The sequence below is a fragment of the Xiphophorus maculatus genome, chromosome 4 (assembly GCF_002775205.1).
Source record: "Xiphophorus maculatus strain JP 163 A chromosome 4, X_maculatus-5.0-male, whole genome shotgun sequence".
Lineage (NCBI taxonomy): Eukaryota > Metazoa > Chordata > Actinopteri > Cyprinodontiformes > Poeciliidae > Xiphophorus > Xiphophorus maculatus.
The window spans coordinates 5,755,999-5,778,305 of NC_036446.1; the positions used below are offsets into that span (position 1 = coordinate 5,755,999).

Consider the following 22,307-nt stretch of genomic DNA (forward strand, 5'->3'; position numbering starts at 1 on the left):
TACCTATAATTCTGTCTGTTATTATTGATTAAATGTAAATGATTTTTTTTCTACTGAACATTTACTATGCTGAGTTCTTCTTTGTGTCTTACCCAACAATGACTTTTAGGTGTTTGGCAGTCACTTAATAGCATGACCTCTGGCTTTATGGCTTACATTCATTTTTCATGTGGATGGAAGGAGAGATTCAGGTGTCTTCTGTGTGTAATCTTTTGCGGGGACAGGAGTCACAGCTGAAGGCACTGAAGGACACAGTTCACATCTGCTTTTCAGCTGTTCTGCACAACCAGCCCAGCAGCAGCCACAGATTCCCCTCCTCCCCCAGCCACCTATTCAGATACTCATCGCTCATCAACAGCTCCAGACTCACCTTTCAGCAGCCACATGCTAAGGTATTCAATATTTCACACAGTTCCATCTGATTTAATGTTATTGCAAGAGATGGCCTGGGCGTTGTAAGAAACTCAACCTTTTTATAATTGATGAATGAGTGAAGAGATTGCTCTGTTAAGCATACATCTGCTGTAGATGAGATCCGCTTGTCCTTGAGCAGGATGTTTCCCTCTCAGATGTCAATATATACTCTGCCAAGCTGTCTTTTACACTGGCTTGTACAAATCTTTTTATTCACTCTACAGAAGAAATTTTGAATTTTAACATTCTAAGATTACAAGTTTGTTTTACGCATTAAAGACTATTTACTGTACAGTATAAAATCTACATCAGTAGAAACATTTAACACAAAAGCTCAAGAAAACTGGTGAAAATAATATTTTTCCCCATTGTCCAACATTAAGTGAGTTAGACAGATGACACTTCTCACTACAAAATCTTGTTTTACCTCTTGACATAATTTATCTGTCACTGTGTCTAAGTCATTGTTGAACATTCCCCTAAAGATTTTACACTGTCCTTTTAAATGATTGTATCCTTAACAGGACTGATAAACTCGATGACTTATTCTTAAATAACTTACTGCTTTAAACCATATTTTTGGAGCACAAAACCAACAAGACAATGAAGAATTTGAGCACCTCCACATTAAATAAAGCCCCTTGAGGTGGCTTGAGATTTTGATTTGGAAACCAACCAGACTCCTTACTTTGTACTTGTCCTGGTTTGAGAGTAGACTCAAAGCCTACCTGAGTTGAAACATAACTTTTATATTGAATATTTTTTCTAATATATTTTGCCTGTGAATGACTTGGAATTTCCCATGAAGAGCTGAAGAGTTGCACGAGAGAGTGTAATCATTTGTGCTGGATGGATGGATGGATGGATGGATGGTCAAACACAGGTTTGAATAACTTATGTAGACCCTGTGGTGGGCAAAGCAGAGAATCGCAAATAAGCCATTCTATCTAAGTATCTAATCAGTTCATGGCATTAATATGCAAAAGAAATAATAATTTTGGTCAAGAAGGCCAAAATTTATTAAAGGATTGAAGCAGGTTGGCTATTTTAATGCTCGCTAGGAGAAAAAATATATACCTTGACGCAGTTCAGAAATGGTAGGTCCCTGAGGAATAAAATTAAAATAAAAATAAACTTTCTGCCTTCACATTGTTCTCAGTCAAAAATAGGTGAACTGCAACATTTCCTGAGTTTTATTATTTTCCTTCATTGTCATTGCAAAATCAAGAGGGGGGAAGGACCCACCATATGAACCCAATCACCAATAACAAAGGAGAGATAGATCTCAACTATCAGCAATAGTTGAGATCAGCAATAGTTGCTAGGATGCTTTTGTATCCTAGCAACAACATGCACTCAGTAAAAGCAGCCCTTGTCAAGGGCATTGATGTATCGGCATTTTTGTCCTTTACTTTCTGCAATCATTTAGTGACTAACCTCTTTTAGAATAGCCTTTTATAGCAAGAGCATTTAAAATTCAAATTTCGTGATAATATTGAGTTAATGCCAGTATTAGAAAATGCTTAGCCTTGACAATATTGTTGAAAAAAAGTTAAACACTGATACATATAATGGATGAACATAGATAATTCCCGCATGACTGAACCCTTTATTCATGGAATTTAGACCTTAGATTTTTATTCACATAGTGTCATCCAAAGACACTTAACAACATAAACAGATGAAATTAATTTCCAGTTATACAGAAATGCACAATAAATTACATTCATACCAATCCAACACATTCATATATATTCACAGTCACATCTGCAGTGTAATACAAGACAATTTAATTCAGTTTACAAGTAGTTAAAAGTTATCTGTAAGGAAACATAGCCAGTTACATCCAGTCATTGGCTTTACAGCAATCTCTCACACAGAGCAAACATGTGGCAGCAATGAAAAGTCACTTCCTTTTAACCATAAGAAAGCCCCAGTCAGAATCAGTCTATGTTTCAGAAGCCATTTGCTGCAACCAACTTTGAGTTTGAGAAGACAGGAAGCAGACACACAAAGAAACAGTAAACATGCACAGAGAGAACTTTCATTTCAAAAATGTCTGAACACACGAAACAATGGCAGGAGTAGATCTGCTAGTGGCGCTGTGTGAAAAGCAATAATCGTTAAACAGGTTTAGTGATGTCTTACTAAATCAGTGAGATGAAACAACAGACCAGAGTATGATTAGCTACAGCAGTGCTTCTTCAAAGAAAAATGAAACAAGTTAACATTAAAAAAGTAAAGCAATTGTTTCTCAACAATATGACAAGGGGGATGTATATATTTTTTCCTGAAACCAAATTTTGAAATACATAATTTAAAACAAAGCACAATAAAATGCTTGTGTAAGGGGTTTAGCTTTAGAATGTTGTTTTCTCTTATTTTTTTTAGAGGAAAATGCATGGTTGGATCAAAGCCTCTTTAAGAAAAGAACCACCATGCTTCTTGTTTTTGCAATCATTTTCCTGTATCCCCCGTTTATGTCTAAAAACAGGAACCAGACATCAGAATTTGCAAGTGCCTTGTGACAAAGTTTTGTCAAAGGGAAACATGCATACATTTACATCACAAATCTGATGCAAAGACAGCAAAAATAAATTTTCCTCAAAATAGTTTTAGTGAAACAACTTTGCAAAACTTAATACATCAGGGCCCCGGGTTTTATTATTCAGGCATTAATAGCTGCTTGTTTATTAACATGCAAAACCTTTTGCAAATACTTCATGCATGACAAGTTGCATATTCTGGTCGTAGTTATAATAATGGAATCAGCATTTTGTTTCTCTTCAATATCTTGATTCAAAATGCATAATTTAATTTTATAACAAAAGTTAAAAACTACATGTAATTTTGCAGTGCTTTCATATTTTAACAAGCATGTACAATTGTTCTGTTACAAATAACAATGCTTTTATTATGATTTGTGTAAATAGTATACTATTTTCCAAACCTGGAAAATGGGATACCATATTTTTGTATACGTGTGCTTTCATGTGTTGCATAAAGTACTGATAACAGATACTTTTAAAAAATACTAAATGTTCAGGGACAACACACAAGAAACAGCCAAATGGCTAATTCGGGCACATTTATAGCAATTTTAATTATTGTGCAAAGTCCCTGCCAAATATTTCAAATTTCAAAAATAATATTTGCTGTTGTCTGTTAAATCAGAATTAGAGATAATCTGAATTTTCTTTGTGTACAAAGCTTTCCCACAAACCTTTACAGCAGGTAAATTTTTCTTTTTTTTTCCCCCACTACTTATTTAGATGCATCCAGCCTAAAATTCATTTCAAATTGAAACAGCCAGCTTGGGAACCTTTTTGCTACAATATTTACTTCACTGCACATCAGTGTGTACATAATGTACAAGATGCCATATGAACAGAAATTTTTTAGCTAATTATAACCTCGTCTTCAAGTGGCTATTTGTGAATCTAGTACCTCGAGTACCACTCTCTAGAGAGAAATAGGGCAGACAATAATTACTACAGAATATAAGAGTTGGGCCAACATGATTCCTGGGGTGTTCAGAATAATAGCATGTCTAACTCAGGCAGCAGTTTGGAAGTTTGTGCTTGCCTTTGTAGAGGGTGATGTAGCTTTTAATATAAAATACAATTACTTTCAAGCATTATGGGAGTTTTGCTATGTTCGTCCGCCATGAAAATTACTCACTGTCAAATAGTCTTTGTTGGGAGTCTCTTTAAGTCAAGGTCACAGCAGATTCAACTGGGGCTTTAGGATTTAATCCTTTTAGAAATAAAACAAGGTGACTGCCATGGAGAGTCATAGTAAATATAGGATTTAGCTTTCAGTGTAGATATTGCTTTTTTGTTTTCTCTGGAAAACACTGACATTTTACGACCAATATCAGCTGTCAAGGTTTGATCAATGCAGCAACATTGGGCCTTCAAAAATACCCATTCTGGCTGACATAAAAATACAATTCAGAGGGAACAAAAATATACATATAGTTGTTATTTAATAAAAATTCAGTTCATGGTTCCAATGGCTGTTTTGGTTCCCCTCAAGCAGCCACGTCAACTTCAATCAAAGATTGTATTACTTGTTATTTTTGAAAAGCATTCACTTTGAAATCATCAAGCAGGCCGTAGGATTGCTGTGTCTCATCTGCCATGATCCTGGTGAGCATTACTGGCTTTAAGAGGCTTTCCCCCCCTCAGAGCTGCCACAATTCACTGTGTGCTTCTTTTCGTGGGTGGTGAAATTTGACATACCACTTCTAAGTTTTCTTTATCTTTAATCATCCAGATTCCATGGTACCATTGCTGCCCCTCTGTTGTGGCATCTTAGATCACAGTAACCTCTAATTGAGGAGCCATGTACATGTAAATTCTGGTAGCAAAATGTAAGGTTCCATTATACAGTAGAAAAGTTCATATTTCCCCATCATCCTCCTTTCCATGCCCAAACCAGATGAAAATAAACATCTTAAAAAAGCAAAGATAAGTAGAAAAACTCAAGAAAGCAATGGTCTGATTTTTATGCTAACAGAGTTATTACTTTCCTCTTCATTAGCATACAAATAGCAGAATTTCAGTTGTGAGCATTTGCTACTTTGACAGGTTGTCTGATAAATCCTACTTAGCCCCCACTGTAAAAGTTACTGTGGTGCTCCATCTGTCCACTCTGCCTGTGCATGTGGAGGAGGGTCAGACCTTGTTTAAATCACTGCCAAATTTAACTCAAGTTAGGCAATGAAAAACAACAAACAACACTTACTAAGTTTAGAAGAGCCAAGTAACATACAGCTGAGTCACAAATGTCAAGAACTTGACTTTGGGATTATCATATGATCATTTTCTTATTACAAGCTAAGAAGAACTCAACAAAGTTACTCTAAGATAATAAGTTTAAGCATTTTTTAATATATCACAAATAATATCATACAAATAATCTAACAGCCAAGAGAGCATATATTTAGAACAAAAGAGGGCAAGAGCATAAAATAGTATCTAATCTTAAAATCAACAAGGAAACTGAAGAATAGGGAAACAAATTTCAGAGAAAAAATATTCACCTTATTGAGCATTTGATTATATGCATCAGATTCTGCTGAAAGAATTTGTAGATCCCTCCTGTCCTGTAATCTTGACTTGGATATTCCTAGCATGACCATTACGATTCAGTGACAAAATCCTGAGGAACTTAAGAGCCATAACGGCGAAGAATCAACCTTGATGTCCAACCTTCTGTTTCTGAAGTGATCTCCAAGGCTTACAGAACTGCTTTCAGACTGTGGATCACAAATCATGCTGTAAAAGAGGTTTGTTGTTGCTTACACTCCACAACAACTCTGAACTGTCTTTGCCTGTCTGGTGTGAAAACCCCAATGAGCAGATTTCACAAGAAATGGCAAACTAAATAAATTTAGCCCAGACTGCTGTGTCCTTTTATATCGCTTGATAGATGTCTACAGTGTCTTAAAAAGTATTTAAAAAACAATATTTTATTGAAATTCTATATCTACTAGGTATAAATAGGTATAAATCAATTGCTTTTTGTTCTTTGTTTGTTTTTGGTCTGTCTCTAGCCAGCATTGCACATAAAGATGATGCTTTTTTTCTCCGTTTTTACTTTTTTTTTTTTTTTTTTTTAATAGTTCAATCTCTGGAAAACATTTGTGATCAGCAATGTTTAAGAGTTTGACTGTTTTTGTATAACTTTGTGAAGCGTCACCTGGCTAGAGAGAGTCCAAATAGCAGTAGAAATGCTCTCCAGAATATGACAGAAAATAGCGAAAAGAACTGCACCAAGCCATGCCATACCACTGAGTGTAACCATAAGCATTTGTGTCATCTGCTGTGGCTGTTCTAGACGTGGAGGTGTTCACACAAAAGGGAACAAATCAAGACACAGGTTTAGATATGCTAATGACACCTAGCCCTATTGAATTAAGCCTTATCTGGAGAGTCTCAAAATTAGAGTACACTGGAATGGAAAAGAATGTTACTTGGTTAAAATTCGAGCCCAATAACCTCCTCATACAAAAACCTTTTCAAAAAGCTGAGTAGTCTTGCATATACAATTTGTGGCAGTGATAAGTGCACAGCCTTTCATTCAGTGGAGACTAAACTCCTCTGCACTTTATGATCCCACAGTGCATCACACAAGGGCTCATTTCACTTGTTAAAACCCAACATATACTGAATTTTATATTAAATTAACCATCTGGAGATTGTAGTGAATTATTGTATAGACTGCTCATTTGTCCAGCACTTTGTGTATACTGTGTTACATTTGCCACTTTTCAACACAAGTTCTTCTGTGTGTCAGTCACATATAGTAATATAAAAGTGGTATTATTGTAAAATCACTGATAGTTCCATATGTATGTATTGTTAGGTCGGGTCGGGGGAGGGGGGATGGGAAACCCAGATATTTCTCAAACCAGTGACTCCCTAATCCTGGGGACTTCCAAGGTATTTCTGGCCAGAAGAAAGTAAAATTATATTGAGATATTTGAAATAAATCATGGATGAAATAGTTGTTCCACTTTTGGGAGCACTGTCTAAAATCTAATTTTGCTTTAAAATCATTACATGGAGCAGGGGTGTCAAACTCCAGTCCTCCAGGGCCGGTATCCTGCACCTTTTAGATGTGCCTCTGCTGCACCACACCTGAATAGAATAATTAGGTCATTAGCAAGGCTGGGAGAACTGATCTACACAAGGAGGAGGTAATTAAGCCATTTCATTCCAGTGTTTTGTACCTGTAGCATATCTAAAAACTGCAGGGCACCGGCCCTTGAGGACTGGAGGACTGGAGTTTGACTCCTGTGACATGGAGGAATGTTTGTTTTGCACCATCAATCTTTCCACTTTGAGCTCCAATCATATAGCCTGAATAAACATAACCCTTTAGTTTGGCTTAATTCCATAGATAAGACTGACAATGTTTTCTCTCACACACATACGGACACACATGAAGACTCCAAGCTGGTGAAAGATTCATTAGTGTGAAGATGCAGAGATCAGCAACATTCAAATGGAAGTTGCTTCATATTTAACAGTCTTGGGGGGAGAGCCAAGGCTTGTGGTCCAATAGTATGCAATTTTCATCAAAGTGATGGGAGATGATTCATTAGACGCTGAGAGCACTGTGCCAGAGAAGATAACTCAAACATTCCACTGCTGTGCTCTCCTGTGTGCACTTGTGTGATTATTTCTTTGATTAAACAAATAAAGCATATCTATAAAGCATATATGTATATTATTAGGTGGTATTATATATACTGTATATGTAAATGTTAGCTTTATATATATTTTTTTTATTTAAAAAAATAAATCTAAAATTCTCCTGATGAACATTTATCAAGTGAAATTGTCTACAAATTTTAAACATCCATAATTTGTCATTTAAAGATGAAATAAGGATTGAGGGCTCAATATAATTCACCTGCAGATTCCCAAAATGTTGTCTGCTTTCTTAAATATTCAGTTAGCATCGAATAATTATAAGATTAGCTTTAATGTGAGTAAGCCCATATTCACACATAGTATTTCACATCCTTGAGAGTTGGAAATGCAGAGCTCTGGCAACCCTGATTTGTTTGATAAGTACCTCTCAACATCAGAAAAAAAATCCAGAAGGGCATTTATATGCGTTCCAGCTTTGTTGTGTATAAAGGCTCTAACAGTGAAAAATGTTTAGATTCGCAGTTTGACATTTTCATTACCTTCTGCTTTAGTTTGTGAATGAAGAGTGACTTTTCACTGTCTGAAGTTTGATCCTGGGGCCTGCACACACACTTTTGGACCCATTGTAGAGAGTGAATATAACTGCAAGCTATGCCATTTTTAAAAGCATCAGTCAGCTTTTCCAATGGGTGTAGACTGACCCATTATGTTATAAATTATATCACATTATTCACTTTTTTAAGATTTTACAGTGGAATTCAATTTACTGCTGAAACGGCTGAATAATAAATGTTCTCACCTTAAACATCAGCTTTTTTACTGGAAGATCACTTCCAAAAAAATTACATGTAAAAGGTTTTTCCATTGCATTTCAAAAAACTGTGGCTGATTGAGACAGATCCTGTCAGAAGTTTTAAAATTATGCATGAAATGGCTAAAAAGTGGTAACTTCTTCAAGTAAAGTCATTTCCACTGAACCTGCTAAAAGCATGTTACTTCAGCTGACAAAGTCGGAATGAGGTTTGGCAGTGACAAGCAAAGACTGCCTCCCTTCATTTCGCAGCTATCTTACTTTAACCTTTTAAGGTCGACGCCCGCCCTGTGGCGGGCATGACGTCATGTTTCTGTGTGTGTTTTTTGCTCCAATGTGATAATAAATTTTGTCAAAATGAAACAAACACTGTAAAATCACAAAGTTTAGGATGTTCTGAAAATAATGATACCAAACAAGGTAAGGTAAATAGTTTTTATGGTGAAAATATAAGGGTAAATTCAAAATTAGACCAAAACGGCCATTTAGACCCAAGACTCCAAAGGGTTCTCAAGAGACCAAATCTGACCTACTTTAACTGTATACTTGTTTGGAAAACAAATACTGAATGCCAAAATTACTATCATTTAGCACATATTTTTTTTTGTCTTCACCACACAACCTGTAGTATAATATAAGAAAAAACAAAAAACACAACAAAAATCCAAATTGTTTTAAGTCGCCTTCTGAAAGTGGATTGCTCCCTTCAGATAAGGGGTCTGACTTTTAGTATCTTGGTGTCTTGTTCACAAATGATGGTGGTATGGACAAGGAGATGGGTCGACTATGGCTTCATCTGCAGGAATGTAGGCGCTGCTCTGGTTTGTCTTAGAGCTGGCCCAAAATGTTTTAAGTTCTCAATTTATCAGTCTGGCTTCAAGTCTCACCCTCATAACTTCACAAATAGTCTTGATATTGACTAAGTTTGGAAGAAAATTTGCTTCCTCCATAGGAGCCATACAGGCACTCACTCTCTGTGTCAAGATCGGTCAGTTAAGGTTGCATCTGATCACGATGCATTCTGTAAGTCTCAGTTTGGAGGTTTACAGTCCATATGCACTGGGAAACCCTGACACAGGGCCTGTTCTAGCCTGGAGTGTGTCCTTGTGTAGAGGGATGTGTGCTTTTTTTCACCCTATTTTATAATGTAAAGCACTTTGAACTGCTTTGTTGCTTAAATGTGCTTGACTTGACTTAACCTTTTCCTGATGCTCCCTCTAGCTTCATTTCAGCTGAAAAGGTCCGTGTTGTGGTCAACATGTACTCAATAGCACTTATTACTGTACATGTTTTTTTGTGTATGACTGAATGCTGCTCCTACAAAAAGCAACATTTTCCACATTCCCATATGTAATTTGTGTTAAATTCAGTAAGGGTCACCAAACCCCAGTTGTGATTGCATGTCAATAGTCTTGCTGTTAATCTTTGGTTGGCTTGTCTCGCTTTGGGACATGTGTATGTCATTTAGCTCAGCACACATGCAAGACAAGCGTCTTGTACTTTTAACCTGTTGAAGCAGCAGAGCACAACAGCCAGGTCAGGAAGCTGTTTTGCTTTTTCGCCTGGCTGCTGTGAAGACTCAGAGTTGGAAACATTTTCCTGGGAGCCCCCATTCTTGCAGCAACAAAAAAAGCTCATTATCGAATGCTGTTGTATGGCGTTTCTGGAATGTTGACAAAACAGAAAAGAAAAAAAAATGATACAACCTGAATTGAAAAGTGTACCCTGAAACTAAAGCAAACTGAGCTGTGAATTTTGTGAAATATTGCACCTCTATTCCCTCTCTATTATATTGTGAAATTTTAGGTTATATATCCACTTCAAGTCAACCCAATGCAATTGCAAAGTTTTGTTTTAAATAGTATGCATATTGTAAGTACTCTACAAGTCAAAATCCATCTCCATCAGAGCTGTTAAATGTCTATGTACTTTTTTAAACCCAAAATAAAAATAAAAAGGTGTCTACTTCTCTCTTCAGGATATCTCCAAGGTTCAGAGAATTGTTTCCTCCAGTAAATCACCCATGAACATCAGTGAAATAAGAAGAGAGAATGTTGGAGTTAAAGAGTGCCAGATGGAAAAGGTGAGCGTTTGGAGTAATTAATGGTAATAGTCTATGTGACCACAGGGCTTGTATTCATGAGCTCCATCTTTTCATGAAATTCATGCTCCTTCATCAGAAATCAAATCAACTTACTTCAAGCGTCTTCATTAAGGTTAGAAAATTGGCTAACTTACAAGATCTTTAGCAAGTTTCACCTTGGTGATGAAATTGTTTCAAATTGTTATCTGATTCTTGTTTAATAAAGATTAATTAGACTTCTTTTTTTTTGCATATGGTTGAAAAGTAATACAACCTTCTTGGTGTTGTATATTTTCACTAAGTAGACATATTTTTTGCGGATTCTTTAGAGATGGCACTGTGGACGTACTTTGAGTTTGAATGTATTTATTCAGGACCATAAACATGGACATTAATCTCATAAGAGGAGTTGCACTGCACTAGATTTAGTTACTGGCTGATTTCCATCTGTAGTCCTTAAGGTAGACAAAAATGATAAAAATAACATATAAATACAATATAAATCTACAATACATAGAAGCATGTAAAAGACAAAAGGTCTAACATCATAATCATAGTTGCAATTATCGGAACTGTAAATATAGTCTTGAAGTGTGCCATGCACTCCTTTTCAAATGAGCAGTTTATTTTGCCTTGGGAAAAGGATGTTCATTGTTTTATAGTTTGTCATGAGAAAATTCCGTTTTTTTATATTTATGAGAAGGTACATAGTTTACTAATTAGTCCTCCCCACTGCCACTGCTCAAAAAAATAATATACAAATTATCTCCTTCAATTGCTCCAGCTTTGCATTGGTGTTGTGATTGTTGTGAAAACACTCCTCACATAGAGCCTCACTGACACTTTAAAAGCACAGAATGAGGGAAGCATAGTTTAGTGTCTTGCAGTCTAAATCCCGGTCTTGGGGACTGGAAGCAGTAAGTTATGAAAATTTACTGACAGCCAATATTCTTGATAAGATCAGAATCACCTGAATAAGGGAGTAGAAGTGAACTGACTCAATCAATTATTGAGATATTACCTACAGACGACATGTCGTGCAGAATATGTATTTATTATCAAAAACAAACTACTCCTGATTTTCTGTGATATTAAGGTTTTCAGTATTAGAGTTCTTCAAAATAAGTTTTCTGATGGAGTCTCAACAGGAAGTGGGGTTCTGGCACACAGAGAAAATGTCATGTTTTCTTTGCTCTTTGGTAACTCAATGGATCAAAGGTTATGTTTAGCATACATAACCTTTGATTTAATAATGTATAATAATATTATGCTTATTATATTTACACTTATTGTATAAATATAATAAGCATCATATTTATGCTTATTATTTGATTATGTGTCCTGCTGCACCAGCTTAAGTTGTCTTCCTCTTGAGCAGTGCCTGTCACTGTGGTGAAAATAAGACTGTTGCACGTTTAAATTACATGTTTTAAGTCTACTCCCACACAGTCTCTCTTTAATAAAAAAAAAAAAAGCCACAACCATTGTTTTCTTTGGAAGAACTTCGTTTGGGGATAATTGGGTTTGCACTCTGGCCAGTATGTTTCCTGATAATCCAGAGAAATCTTTTTTATAACCAGCATCAAAAAGTCACAAGCTCTCTTCTTTTGTCAATAGACCTTGCATTTGTTCTGTAACTTGACAGGAGTCCCAATTAAAAGGGCAGGCACCTATATGTGTGACATCTTACAGCTGAAAATGACTGTCAGAGTTACGAGCAAGCTGTGATGTAGCAAAATTGACATGTCAAGACCGTGTCAAGGTTCAGATCTTCAAAAGAATATTAGAAAATGTGCTTTATTGAAATCAAAAGAAATCTAGAACAGAGTTCCTAGATCTGCTTACCCTGCCAGATTAAGTAATTAGAGTGAAACGTTTTCCCACAGTGGAGAAGGGGAAACCTCACAAACCGATGGCCATTGATGCATTATTTGACCAGTCAGGCTTTTGTGTTAGATTGGCCTGGGAGAAGCCATTGCTCAGTAAAAGACACATGAGAGACCACTGGGAATTTGACAATAGCCAGCTGAACACCTCTCAGACTGTGAGGCAAAATTCTCTCTTCTGATGAAACAAAGATTGAACTATTTGTCCACAATTCCCTACACTGTGTGCAGAGGAAAGAAAGCTGCAGATAATACCTATTTAATGCTATCCCTACAGTCAAACACAAGTGCTGTAAGGTTGTTTTTATTTTCCTTTTATAACTGAGCTTGGAAAATAATAATAATACAGTATAAAATAGCCTATTAAACAGGAAAGATGATTTTCTGTTTAATAGATTCCTTTAGATTATGTCCTTCACTTCTTATTTGTTTTGTTTTAATTTGGGAAGAGAATATAAATTTGTTCATTTGTATTTTGTAATTAGCAACAACCTTATTATTATTTTTTTTTTAAACTGAAGACATTGACTGCTGTAAAATCAATTGTTTGTAGATTTAATTTTAGATTTCCAACAGATTAACTACTTGCTTAAATCAAAGTTCTATCTGGTGAAAGAAAAATCAATCAATGATTATTATTGATAAAACGTTTGGCTCACTAATATGGTTATACTCACTTCATTAGTTTTTAATCTAAACAGAAAGATGATACAATCACTGTCTGCAATGTACTTATATGCTCTTGTTTGTTTCCTACAGGCCGCAGGTGAATGCTTCCAGAATCAGACGAATGGATCAGCCCCAGGAAGCAAAAGCCTACCAGACATTCAGGTATGCTATACAATACTTCATCTGCCATTACTTTTATAGACAACTTTTCTAATTATTAATTACAGAGACTATTTTATGCTTTGGGTTAATTTACTGCATCATCGATTAGCCTAGTCAGTGCATTTTTTTATAATTGCTATTTAAAGAGGAGAGAATGGTCATTTGTGGCGATTATATTGCATATCCTCCATATTTAGGCTGTTGGTTATTTACATCATAACCTTTATAGGACATGAGGATGATATTATCATAAAAATGGTAAAGAGAAGGACCCAAATGTAGAGACAAGACATCAGACAAGTTGTTCCAAAATTAAACTGTGCAGACAAGAAAAAAAAACTAAACTCAATGTCCTGGGAGAACCTGAACAAGAAAACATGAACCAGGAAACATGTTGGATGCAGTAATAGGATTTGATGAGATGAGAGTTGTTGAAGCTGGAGAGTTGATTACTGACAAGGAGCAGGTGGTTGATTAGAAACTAGGTGTAGCTGTGAGGGAAGGCAAGTAGCTGAAGTGAGATGAGGAAATGGGAGAAATGGCTGACAGAACACAAAAGGAAGGTGGGAGTAGAAGTTAAATACCAAAATAAAGCAAAACACAAAAATAAAATTCCAAAGATCAAAAGCTGCAATTAAACTCAATTTTAAAGACTTCTATAGGAAAGACAACCTAAACTTATCTAGCAGGATGACTACATAATTGATGGCAACCGCTAATCAAAAGATATTGAAATAAAAGAAGAAACACCACCTACATCATATTGATAAGAAAAGACTACCAATCCAGTCAAATCCAACACTCAATGTGCCAGTGACATCTCTGTAGTGTGATTTTCAATGGTCTGCCAAATTCTATGCATAGTTGTCTCCGTCAATCTATTATTGAACTGAGTCACACCTGTTTGGCAGATGGCAAAACAATGCATCTAATTTTAAATGCAGTGCAATACGTCGGAACTGAGCAACTGTCTCCCATTCCAAGTGGCAGAAGTCCATATTTAGAACACGCATGCCTAGAATTCAAGAACATTTTGACACAGTTCCAATGGACACATTTGAGTGTTGGTTTGTTTTATGCTAGAAAGCATGTTTTGTTTTGTTTTTTGTCTTCATGTCAGGGGAGCCTGGGCGGTCAGTGTGGAGAAAGGGATGTGTTATTTTATGTGATGCAGAAGCATAAAAGAGTCAGTCTACATGAAGTGATTCAGTTTCTTTTTTCTTTTTTTTAAGTCAAAAACAAAATTACAGAAAAATATTTATAAATTAAAAGTCTAATTTTGACAAATATAAATGCCTACATCTTTTTGCAAAAGTGATATGTAACATATTTCCCTGCTTTCCAAACCTTTTCAGTATTTCCTTTATTGCAAGGGAAATTTTTCAAATTGGCTTACCACAGCAAGCCTACAATCAACTCTTTCCCACATCCCTCATTCACAGCCCTTTTGCCATTCAGGGTGTAGTAAACAATGTGATTAGTCGTAATTTGCATTCCGGTCCCTGCGGATCAATCTGCATCAAGGCGCTCTTCGTTTCAGTCAGTCTACCTTCATTATGTGTCCTCATGTTCGATTTATGAGACTGAAAACTTGAGAGGCTTCTAGCTTGATGTGAAGATGTTCTTTGAAGGGTGGACAAAGAAAAATGGCATAGCGTGACTCGGGACTGGATAAAATTGAGTGAATTTTAGTCTGAAGATCCACATAAACTACTTGCCATTCATACTAAAAGAATTCAGATTAATTTTTCAGTTTGACAAGCTTTTTATTCTGCAGGAATTGCTTGTAAGAATACATATGTTAATGACTTGAACAATAAAATGCCTTCAGTCTTTTGCAGCAAAATTTATTACTCATTTAATGGGTTGGAATTTGAGAGTCTAACATTTTCCCAGCATTTGTAAACACAGGTGTAACATTTTTTAAAACTGTTGAGCATGCTGCCACATACTTCCTACCTCACATATTCCTAAAAGTTGTACAAGTTAGCCTGTTTTTATTATTTATTTGTAGTGTGTAAGAGCTACAACAGAATTAGTTCAATAATAGAGCTATGACAGAATCTGCTCTTGCACGTCTATACTTTTTGGTGTACAAAGTAGTACAAACTAAAGTTGTAAACCTTAAGAGCAAAACACTGGAGTTTTAGTTGTGATAATTTTGAAACTAATTCAGAACTTGCAAAGGACCTTTGTAATAAATAGAGGATTACCTTCCAGCAGGACGACAAACCTGAACATACAGGCAGATCAGAAGTGACAAAAATGCAAGTTTGTAGTTTTGCAAAGCTGATAGAGAAACACCCAAAATACTTGTAGCTGCAATTACAGCAAAAGTTAGTTCTATAACAATGTTTACTTATGGGGCAGAAAATAAATGCACAACTCACTTTCCAGATTTAAAAAAAAAAAAAAACAGTCCTGAAGTGCCTCCATGGCCCCCTCAGTCCACACTCTCACCTGCCTCACTGTAGGTTTTGTTCTGATCAGCAGGGGCTTGTATGCAGGAATTAGCATGACAGATAGGTGATCTGAAGAGCCAAGGTGGGGGCGGGGGGCTGCTCTGAATGCTTCTTTGATGTTGGTGTAGGCCAAGTCTAGAGTATTTCCTCCCCTGGTTGGAAAATTCACATACTGGTTGAAGTGAGGGAGAACAGACTTCATGTTGGCCTGGTTAAAATCCCCAGCAATGATGAAAACGCCTTCTGTGTGTGAGGATTGCAAATCACTGATGGTCCGGTAGAGAACACTCATAGCCTCTTTAGTGTTAGCACTGGGGGGCACATACACAGCAGTGATGCTAACCACAGTAAACTCCCTGGGCAGGTAGAATGGTCTGCAGTTAACAGTCAGAAGCTCGATGTCCGGGGAGCAGTAACTGGCAACAGTCATGGCATTTTTACACCAGTTGTTGTTGATGCAATTACACAGCCCCCCTCCTTGGGTTTTACCGCTGAGAGCGCTGCTCCTGTCTGCGCAGAATGTAGCGAGCCCCTCCAGGCTAACAACGTTGTCCGGTATGGACGAGTTGAGCCATGTCTCCGTCAGAATAAGAGCGCAGCAGTTCCTCAACTCTCTCTTTGAAGACAGTTCTAGTTGCAGATGGTCTATTTTGTTGTCCAGAGAGCGGACGTTGGAGAGGAAGATGGAAGGAAGCAGCGATCTGTGGGGGTTAGCGTTTAGCTTAGCTGTTAGTCCACTTTGACAGCCGCGCTTCCGCTGCCGGTTGCACCGCCTTCGCTTTCTCCTCCTCCGGCTAGTGCTGCTAGGCGAGTCCGCCTCGCTGCGGGCCGCTGGATCTTGCTTCCGTAGCACTCTGAGGTCACGTAAACACTCCAGTGTAGTCGTATTTAAGAGTCCGAAATCATTTGATGATCGTAATTCCAGCAGACGCTGGCGATCATATGCTAATTTACTGAGTGGATGCAAAGTTTGTAGCGTTGTAGGCGGCGTATTTTGCTCAAATACTCGCAAGTTGTCGAGAGCCCATGCAGCCGCAGCCATTTTGGGCGCCGCCATCTTGGAAACTTTTACATAACAGTTATGTGCTACTTTGTGTTGTATATAAATGTAATGAAGCTGTAGTCATTAAAGGGTTATGAATACTTTTGTACAAGCCACACTCGATGTGGATTTGCAGTAGAGTTTTTATGTATTTATTTTATGAATAAATGAAAAAAGCTACTTATACCCGGGTGTGCTTAGGGGAGTTGTACTGCTGATAAATAAGACATATAGAAAAAAAAGGAAATACCAAAGCACACAGTGCTGTTTGTTGTCAGGAATCCTCATAACTAAGTGAAATGCCCAATTTTCCAGTAGAATTAGGTGAAAATTAGATGTACCTTTCAGTTTAGCTTGTATCATTTGGTAGGACCTATACTACTCATTTTTATCTGCCATTTTTCTTGCATTTTGTTTCAAGATGAACATTTAATCTACAGTCTACTGCCAAGCAGAGCCGTGTGTAACTCTGTTTCTTAGCAGTCAGCAAGCCTCAAGGCATTCTCTGAAGTGACACTGGTGAGCACTAAACAGATGCTTGGAGAATTTTCTTTTTCAGAGTCTATGTGTCATCTCTGTCATTGCCAAAGATGACTTAAATTATTAAAATGGAAAAGAAGGCTGCTCTGGATCCTGAACTCGAATCACAAAAATATAAAGATTCAGTTTTAATGTGTTGTGAACTATAGACACAAATTAGAGAAACACATGTTTTCAAAGTGACTTTTTTAATTTGTAATGCTTAGATGTTACATCCGTTAATAAGAACTTTGAGTTCTGTTCACTAATGCACAGCGTGAGTAGTGACCTCTTTTTTTAGTCAACAAGATTAAGTCCATGCATAACTGCAAGCTTTGGATTAAAACCCTGCAACAGAACTAACACTATTTTGTGCAAGTTTTATGATTTTTTCATAGCACGCCAGGAAAACCTCTGTAACATGAAAACCCAACACAATTGCACATCATCAGCTTGGAAGTTCTCCTCCATCCTACACTAAGAGGATGTGATGGTTAAATTGGGTGCACAGCATTTAGACACACAAGCAGCAAACAATAATAAAAAAAAACAAAGCAGCCAGAGTTTCCACATCAATAATTTATGGGTGAAACACTTCTCACCATCCATAGTAAAGTACACAGCATTGCACAAACTGTCATTTATCTAAGGAAGTCATTCACCAAAAGGAGCTGATACCACTGGCCTCGATTTGAAGCTGCTAGAGATCAGTGCATATATGCTTCCTATCAATGCAAGCTCTAAAATGCTTACTTAAAAAAAAACAATTAGTATCAGAGAGCCTGAATTAATATTTAAAAACTGCTTTACATTTCAGAAATATTTAAATTGCCATTGTACTGCTGAACATGGCGAAATTAGAGAAGCAAAGAGAAAGAAATTGTCCAAATCTAACAGCCCATGCTATAATTTACATTAGGTAAAGCAGTTTCAGTTTCAGTGAACTGTTTCACAATGCAAGACTTATAAATAACATAAATTCAATACACACAGAGTGATATATTTCAAGTATTGCTTTAGTTCTGATTGTTATGGTTTACAACTAATGAAAATTCTAAACTTTGTTTCTCAGAAAATGTTAATATCACATGAGACCAATATTAAAATATTTTTTTACACAGAAATTCTGGCCTACTGAAATGTATATAAGTGTACTGTACAATACAGACATTCAATACTTGGACAGGGTTCGATTAGAAGGGATTACTGTAGCCTCTGGGACTGCTGAAGTGTCGAAGAAGTCCAGGTTGCTTTAATAGCTCACTTACATTTTCAGGTATGGTGCCTTTCATCTTCCTCTCCGCAATACCCCATAGATTATTTTTGGGGTTAAGGTCAGTTTGCTGGGGAATTTAGTCCAGTGAACCCATGGCTATTAAAGCACGTATGAAGGTATGAAGTATTTTCTGTCTTGGAGTTGTTCCCCAAATCATCATTTCCTATAGAAATTGTATACTTGATACCAAGCAGATTGGGTCCTGTGCCTCTCCACTCTCCCTCTGGATCTCTTAATTTCCAAATTAAATACAAAATTTAATCTGAAAAAAGAAGTTGATTTACCAAGAGGAACATAGCCCATGTCCTGGGTGAATCTGTGTATGATGTCTTTAAAATCTCGCTGCAATTCCTGAATGGGCTTTGCCTCACAAGATAAATTATTGTTTAGTTTGTGCACCTTTTTCTATAACGCTTTTCCGTCAACTGAATTTTAAATTATTTTGTTTGGATACAGCTCTCAAGAACCAGTGACCTTTTAAAACTTAGGTCCCTGGTGGAAGGTGTCAAGACTGCTGGGCAGATCACATCAGCAGTCTATCCTATTTTGGAGATTGTGACTTGTGCCACAATCTCCAAAATTAACAGCAATTAACACTTGAAATATACAAAACTTTGAGTAATGTGACTATATAATTCACTTTATAATACTGGAAAAATAAAATTTCTTTGCTATTCTAATTTCCAAGATACACCTTTAAGAAACCTGCTAAAATACCCTATTAGCTCATGTGTCCACATAGATTTGGGGCACTCATCAATAGCGTTTAGTCTTACAATAACTTTTCAACTTGATTCCATCAAATGAAAATGTAATTTCTAAACAGAAGCTACTCAAACAGAATTACAGATGGTACAATTTATACATACATAAGAAAGTTTGATGGGGAATCAGACTAATTAAAGCATCTATTGTCTTTACTATTAATTTCTTCCTACTTTTTAAATAAAAACAATTGTGCAATTCACATCCTACAGACCTTCAGAAACAGCTCAGTTTACTGCAGCATTTTCCTCTCTATCCCTTTCTCCCTCTCATACTCACTCACCGTCTATATCAAAAAGAGAGTGCTTTTTGTTGGTTTGCTTCCATATGGCAAGCCAACAAAACAACTCCTAACAAGTTCTACAAAATAGTCAAATAATTTTATTTACCTGGTGTTTACTTTAGCGTAACTAAATGGAAAATCAGACATTACAAAATATCATCAAGTTTTTAAAGGAATCCACGACTGGTTGAATATGTTAGTGTAAGTATGTTGTAATTTTAGTATTAACTAAAAAAATGCTGTTTGTGATACGCCAACACTCATAACTATTTCACAAATATGCATCTTTTGTTATATTTTTCACCCATGGAGGTCGCCATTTTTTCACCGATGGGTTGATGATGCATAATGGACCATTCTGTACTGGAATCTACAGAGTAAACATAGGAAGGCTAACTTTATCTTAGTAGTTCTTTATCATATCACGTTTGCCTGGTGTAATTTTAGATAATGCCACACTGTGTCACTATTGGCTGCAATTAAAAAAAGAAAAAAGAAAAGAGAAACGAAAAAAGTGAGGCAAATCTGGATAATTTCCCACATGAAAGAAAGAAGAGCGCAGTGCGAGAGACGGAACAGAAAACAACTACCAAAGGACTTAATCTGTGCCCTTTACATTTATTGTACCAACAAGATTTACGAAGACTCTTTGAGATGCTAACAGGAGCTATACTGTCTCCGGTACTAACACCACTGATCCGACCAGACCAAAGCCACCCTATACAGCTGTTACCAGACCCCACCTGACCCTATACAGTGTTGCCAAACCAGACACTGCTCTACAGATGCTGGGAGAAACATCAAAAACAAGCAGCGCTAACAGAGCTATTGCTACTGGAAATACTAACTGAGCTAGAACACGTTACTGAATGTGAAACCACTACAACACCGGCCCAAGTTCGGACCCTAAACAGCTGTTGCCGAACCGACACAGAGCTATAGAATTACTTACCGATCAATCGGTCCAACCAGAGGTAGGTGTCATTCATTGTTTCATTTATGAAACTGAAGGCAGCAGCTGCAGCAAGCTCCTACAACCAACTCTGTCCTCTTCCTCCATTTGGTCATCATCACCTTCTGTGGTTTCTACATTCCGATCGATTTCAAAGAGCTCCAATTCAAATCAAAAAGGCTTAATAATGTTACTCATCACTGATTTGGCTGGAGAAAGTCAGGCAGTTGGACCATTGCACATCATTTACCCAGAATGCATTGCAGTGTGAACAACATGGCGACATTTCTGTGACAATATTTTCTTAAAATGTATAACAACAAATAACCTACAGTATTATTACTGTATTGTTTTTACATCTAAAATAAATATTTCCCAAATAAAATCTATTGTTACAACTAATTGTGGATCCTTTTAAGAAAATATTAAACAACTTCACCTTTAGATTTTCTCTTCTAATTTACCTAATTAGATACAGGTATGTGTTCAAAAGGTGCATGCTAACCTTTCTTATGTATTCTTCAAGTTAGGGTTTGAGGGTAAATGGAAATCAAGCTAGTTTTGTTGTTCTTACGAGCTGAAGTTGGCAAAAGATTTGTAGCCTCCAATTAGGCAGCTGGGTAAGAGACTGTTCTCAGATTGTGAGCATTCCAGGCTTGCAATCATTTCCAAATATGAGTGTTATGAAGAATTGTGAACTCATTTTAGGACAGCTTTTAGGAATTCATAACTACTTATTTGCTATACAAAAGATCAGACCCATTGCTTAAACTAGCTCTACGTTTGTGGCAATTATTCATCCTTACTTGTGAAATTATAAGAGTGTCTGTTTTGTTTTTATGTCATCTAGGTTTAGTTTGACTTTATATAGATATAATTACCTAATACCCCACTTTCTAATGCTCTTTAAAAGACATAAGATTGATTTCTTACCTTTGAGTTCCGTCTTAAATAAAATCAGATCAGAAAAGATTTTGAATCAAATATTTTATCAAAATAATGTTTTTCTTTTCATCGGTTTGTTTTATAAGATGGACAAAACGTTTACTGAAATGGCAAAGAACACAGATTTGTGCCCCTTTTCTCAAGAAAATTGTGGACAAGTTCAATTTTTACTTTATAACCAAAGTGATATTACAAAAAGGGAGATCTTGTTACAAAACTGAATTAAAGAGACAATCAGAGAAATTCAGTTTTGTAACAAGATTTCCCTTTTTGCAATATCACTTTGGTTTTCCGTTTGCTGTACTTTAAGATTTGTTCTTTTCATAGGTTGAGGATCTGATTTTGCTGTAGTTTGCTCCAGAATGGTTTGTAGTTGAATTCTGACAGCAAAAAAACAATGTAATGTTCATGTCCTATAAACATCAGGGCTGGGGTGTGGTGACGTAGGGGATAGCGCGACCCACGTTTGGAGGCCTGGAGGCCTCGACGCGGCTGTCACGGGTTCGATTCCCGGACCCGGCGATATTTGCCGCATGTCTTCCCCCTTTCCTGGCAGCCTACTTTCATATAAGGGACACTAGAGCCCACAAAAGATCCCCTGGAGGGGAGAAAAAAAACCATCAGGGCTGGGCTGGATGATTGTAATTGGTATGACTAGGTCATAACAAGACCATTTCAGGACTATTCTAAGAATTCTGTTTACAGAAGAACATGCCTTTATTTTACAGGTCTGCTTTAACTTCCCTTCCACCTCACATCTTGGTGGCATGAAATTTCTAAATGATTTATCTCTGCAGCCTGATATTTCTTTTTCCTCATTCAGAGTGTTCCAAGCCTTATTTAGAGGAGTCTGACTATGGCTCTATCTCCTC

The 22,307-nt window shown here is 36.7% G+C and overlaps 1 protein-coding gene across 1 annotated transcript in view; it reads left to right on the plus strand.

The window, feature by feature from the left end:
- Nucleotides 1–22,307, plus strand: part of luzp2 (leucine zipper protein 2) — a 175,045-nt gene that overhangs the window by 152,416 nt on the left and 322 nt on the right. The window contains exons 9-11 of the mRNA XM_023332965.1: nt 225–392; nt 10,370–10,474; nt 13,120–13,191. Of these exons, the coding sequence (XP_023188733.1) occupies nt 225–392; nt 10,370–10,474; nt 13,120–13,191 (345 nt within the window). The remainder of the gene's footprint in view (nt 1–224; nt 393–10,369; nt 10,475–13,119; nt 13,192–22,307) is intronic.